The sequence below is a fragment of the Nicotiana attenuata genome, unplaced genomic scaffold (assembly GCF_001879085.1).
Source record: "Nicotiana attenuata strain UT unplaced genomic scaffold, NIATTr2, whole genome shotgun sequence".
NCBI classification, from domain to species: Eukaryota; Viridiplantae; Streptophyta; class Magnoliopsida; order Solanales; family Solanaceae; genus Nicotiana; species Nicotiana attenuata.
This window is the reverse complement of record NW_017672118.1, coordinates 179,159-184,225: the sequence shown is the minus strand read 5'-3', so window position 1 is coordinate 184,225 and position 5,067 is coordinate 179,159. Positions and strand designations below refer to the sequence as shown.

The 5,067-nt window shown below is 32.2% G+C and overlaps 1 protein-coding gene across 1 annotated transcript; it reads right to left on the bottom strand.

Annotated features, from left to right (window-relative positions):
* Window positions 1–512: 512 nt before the first annotated feature.
* On the bottom strand, window positions 513–4,527 carry LOC109211940. The gene is made up of 4 exons (XM_019375541.1): window positions 4,351–4,527; window positions 3,219–3,334; window positions 1,666–1,880; window positions 513–949 (listed from the first exon to the last, which is right to left on the bottom strand). Exons 2-4 carry the CDS (start codon window positions 3,306–3,308, stop codon window positions 667–669), a joined length of 588 nt encoding a protein of 195 aa, XP_019231086.1. The 5' UTR covers window positions 3,309–3,334; window positions 4,351–4,527; the 3' UTR covers window positions 513–666.
* Window positions 4,528–5,067: the final 540 nt, after the last annotated feature.

Genomic DNA, 5,067 nt, shown 5'->3' with positions numbered 1-5,067 from the left:
ATCTCGGTCCCCCTCCTCATTCAGAAGACCATAAAAGTACGTATGCCATCTCTGCTTGATCTGGGACTCTCCCATCAATACTCTACCATCCTCGTCTTTGATGCACCTTACTTGGTCCAGATCCCGGGCCTTCCTCTCCTTCGCTTTAGCCAGCCGAAACAACTTCCTTTCCCCGCCTTTCTCCTCTAATTCCTCGTATAGTTCCAAAACATGATAGCATTTGCATGCTTTTTGTATTTACCGTCTTTTCTAAGGTATATTTTCTTATGAAAAATTATATTTATTATTCTCCGCGCAACGCGCGGGTACGGATACTAGTGTATTTGAAAAGCTGGTTAAACTTTAATAGCCGGCTCAAAAAGTGGCAAACTCAATTTTTTCAATTATACACATCCTGCTTCTAACACAACATAAAAACTAAATAAAGAAACCTTAGGATTCAAGTGAACATTAGTTTATGTTCTTCAAGGCTCATAACTGACTCAAGATGTTACTATGTAGCTTACAGAACAGAAACAAATCAACAGTAATATCAATTTCAATAAAGGAATCCATAATGATATTTATAATTAGAAAGACAGGAAATCATGTTTTTTACATAAGTTTGTACTAGTAATTCCATATTGGCAACATCAGAATGACAAAATAGAAAGTAGAACAATCTTCTTAAGCACTACTCTTGATAACTTCATCATCTACATAACTTGCTTTCAGCTCGCCCTTAACATCCGCGTCTTGGAAATAATCCTCGCGAGCATTATCAGCTAACATCAAAGCCACCAACCAAAAGAGCGCAGAATCAAGAGACAAAAAGGCGCCTCCACCAAGAAGACCGGTCTTAGCTGTTGGGCAATCGGTTTGCAAGTTGTGATGGATGTTGCGAGAGATATGAAGTTGCTCGGAGATTGTAGGCCACAATATTAATGCTGCTGCTAAACCAGTTGTACCCCTTTGATTCAACAGCAGAAAATACCAAAAGACAATAAGATTCAGAAAACAGAATAAGCGCATTTGAATAGTGATAAGATTCCTATCCTACCTCACCCCTCAAGAAAGCAGTGAATGCAATAGCATAATCTGGTGATGCATCAATAAGTAGAGATTCTACTTAAAAGAGAAAAATGAGGCAACTAATTGACTGGGTTGTCTCCAGATTAAGGAGAAACACCTGATGAAGTGCCTACATAAGAACGTCATGTTGAAGTAACCTCTATAAACCTATTTCTGAAATGAGTTATGGAGCGAAAGGTATCATAAATATTTTAATTTATAACTTCACCAGAAATTCATCCCAAAGTCGAGAGCTCCAGTTCGCCAAGCATATTATGCGCCCACCGTTGCATTTTTTGCGTGACTAAAAGTAACATCCTTATCATTGTTGTCTTCTTCATCATCATTATAATCATTATCTTTTGTTGTTATTATAAAAAAAAAGAAAATTATTCGTTATCATTTGTGTTATTTCTATACCAGTTAGACAATACGATTAGTGCTATTATTCATTGACGATAACAATCAAGGAACAAAAAGTATGTTACATAGAATGATGTGTTTACCAATTTAAACAGTTAAATATAAGACACATGGGGATAGTGAACTAGAATTAAGAAAAAGGTAAATGAAGACACTAAAACAGGGTGAATATGACCATTGAAGAGTACTTACAATGCAATATTGAGGAACACAACAAAACTAGTGTTTTTGAGCAAAGCAGCTTGTGGAATTGACTTCCCTTGATACGGATAAAATAACGACAGAAAACCAGCCACAGAAGATACAGCAAGAAACGCAAATGACAAATAGCCCAATGCAACAGTAGGATCAGACTTGTATTTACAAATAACAACGCCTTTTCCTGGTATTGGAGTCCCAGCTGCAGGCTGCAAAAAAAATAACCAAAAAGTCCAAACTAAGGGAGGACGAAATAACAAAACATACAAGATACTTAACCAATATATTGTGCATCTACTCATCAATGATGCTCAATTGTCTACACTTCTCACAAAAAAAACTAGGAGGAATCATCTTGTTTCGCACATTATACTTTTCACAATCTACAAATACATGATAAGTGCTATATTACTTGGAAACCGCCACACTGCCTGACATACCACAAATAGGGGAAGAGAAAATCAAGAAACTGTTCCATGTTAGCTTTTTATAAGATTATAAAATAGACAGAAGACCTTCAAGAACACTTTTTTACATGTCTAGCCACAATTAATAAAGTCTTAATCGCTCTGTCATTTGAATAAGAGTAATTTAAGCCATGAAGCATCAGCGCAGTATCCTGCCGTATTACAATGTAACATTTGATTCTATAGTTCTCCCTGTCTACGGGGTATCACATGACTAGAATAAGGTACGTCTTTGAATTCGACACTTAAAAGAGAAAATCTTACTCCCTCGGTCCCAATTTATGTGGCATCATTAAGATATTGAGAGTCGAAATTCTTAATTTTGATCGTGAATTACATAAAATCTGTAAGTTTTTTGAAATAAAATTTACATATTCAAAAACTACATACAAAGTATTGTTAGTCACAATGATTAACAATTTACAATATCTAAAAGGCATACGAAAAAATTACTGTCAAAGAATAACTCGTTACTCTCGAAATCCGAACAATGTCACATAAATTGGGACAAATTGAGTACTCAGTAGCAAAGAAATTTCCTTTTGCAATGTTGACAATGTCAAGAAAGAGTCTGCTATGGTATAAACCAACTACCACTCCTGAATTAAATAACTACTTAAGCTAAACTAGAAGTATCATGATCAATGCTTCATCCGACATGAGGACATCATAACAGGGCAGATCAGGTTGCCAAGGAATCGATCCAATCACTTAACATTGCTTCTTCATTATAGTTTACTAGTAACACCAGTTATGTTCTCAACAATATTGACTACTGGTGACATAGACATAGTTATTCAAAAAAAAAAAAATATATTCCAACTAGATTAGGCCTTTGCCCTTTTTTGCTCGGGCCGACCTAAGTCCCCTAACGCATCATACATGGACGCACTACTATATATTGGCACTAATGGTACGTAAACGTAACTCATTGTTCATACAAGGCATAACCAATTCGATACTAATTTGCTGAGGATTAATTGAATATAGAAGATTAAGAGAAATTTTTCCAAAGATATGACATAACAGGGTATTTAGATGATTCACAAGAGTTCCGCATATCTTATTTTATCAACTAACCTTCTTGTTTTCAGCAATAACTCCAAATACAAAGGATAAAACACCAAGGGTTGCTATTATTATGGACATCTGCTTCATACCAATCGCCATTGGACCTCCAAACTATCAGCAACTACCTACAATTTCAAAATCCAGAATACCCATTTTTCATCAATATTGAACAGAAAAATCCCAATTTACAACCAAGTTAAACAAGTTATCACTTCAATTACAACAAAGAAACAGATTATCAAGTGGCTAATACTAAAAAGAACCAAATTTTACAGTTTTAAAATCCAAAATACCCATTTTTAAGCAAAATTTAACAGAAATATTCCAGTATACAACCAAATCAAACGAGATATAACAAAGAAACAGATGAAAAAGCAGCTAATACTAAAAAAACCAAATTTTACACTTTAAAAATTCAAAAAAAAAAAAAAAAACCATTTTTAGCAAAACTGAACAGAAACTTTCCAATATACAACCAAAAACAAATAAAATACCACTTCAAATATAACAAAGAAACAGATTAAAAAGAGGCTAATACTAAAAAGAGCCAAACCTTAATTATCCAAAATACCCATCTTTTTAGCAAAATTGAACAAAAAAGAATCCACTAATCTATACAAGCAAATCAAACAAGTTATCACTTCAATTGTAACAAAGAAACAGATGAAAAAGCGGCTAATACTAAAAAGAACCAAAATTTACAGTTTAAAAATCCAAAAGCCCATTGTTTGCATAATTGAACAGAAACTTTCCACTATACAACCAAATTAAACCAGTTATGACTTCAATTGTAACAAAGAAACAGACTAAAAAGCGTCTAAAAAAAAAAAAAAAAAAAAGGACCAAATTTTACAGTTTAAAAATCCAAAAACCCATTTTTAGCAAAATTAAACAGAAACATCCCATTATAAGACCAAATCAAACAAGATACCACTTCAATTTTAACAAGAAACAGATTAACAAGTGGCTAAAACTATAATTAAAAAAAAATTAAAAAGGGATTATCTAATTGTACCCATGTGTAATAATAATAAAAAAGACAAAACACCCAGAAACAGACTATTTAAATACTTGAAACTCTACACATATTAAGTCAATATTGAAGAATTGCAAAGTAAAAAAAAAAAAAAAAGGAGCATACCCTTAGGAAGAATAATTGAAAAGAGAAAAGGAAGGAAAATTCTGCTGAGATCTGTTTGATTTTTGTGTGTATATATGGATAGAGCAGAGTTGTCAACGCAGGTGGTATCTATTTCGTTAGGATTCTTTTTCTTTTACCACATTTGTTTAGGATTCTTTATTGGTTTAAATATGGATGAATTTTGTCTAGAAAAGTGGAAACTTACATATTTGTAGACCAAATAAAAAATAAATAAATAAAGTAGTAATAAAAGAAAAACGTCGTTGTAGGCCCTACAGACTTAAAGTTGGTGATCATGATGGAATAGAACCAGGATTCTTTGGGAATTACTACTGTACAATCTCAGTGTATTCTTTTTTTTTAAAAAAAATTATTTATTTCTAATTGTATATACGTTTGAATTTTTTAGGATACAATAATTTATGCAGTTGTGAATGTAGAATTAAACATTAAAAAAGTTTTACATATATACTAATTTAAATTTTTTTCTTTACAATATTCAGTTAATCAAGAAATGTACTATAGATAATTCTCCATAAAAAGTAAAATTTATAATTTTAAAAATAAGATAAATTATCTGTTGTACAGTAGTAATTCTAATTATCTGAAATATACATTAAACTCTATTTAAAATTCATATGATATGTTGAGGAAAACACTCTAATTATTGAGTATAAATTCTTATAAACTTTTTACGGTAGGTCGTAGTAGTCTATC

Coding starts and splice junctions, on each gene's coding strand:
- LOC109211940 (XM_019375541.1), bottom strand. CDS start 3,308: ATGGCGATTGGTATGAAGCAGATGTCCATAATAATAGCAACCCTTGGT. Junction 1,881..3,218: donor TTATTGCTGAAAACAAGAAG/GTTAGTTGATAA, acceptor TTTTTTTTGCAG/CCTGCAGCTGGGACTCCAAT. Junction 950..1,665: donor GTGTTCCTCAATATTGCATT/GTAAGTACTCTT, acceptor GTTGAATCAAAG/GGGTACAACTGGTTTAGCAG.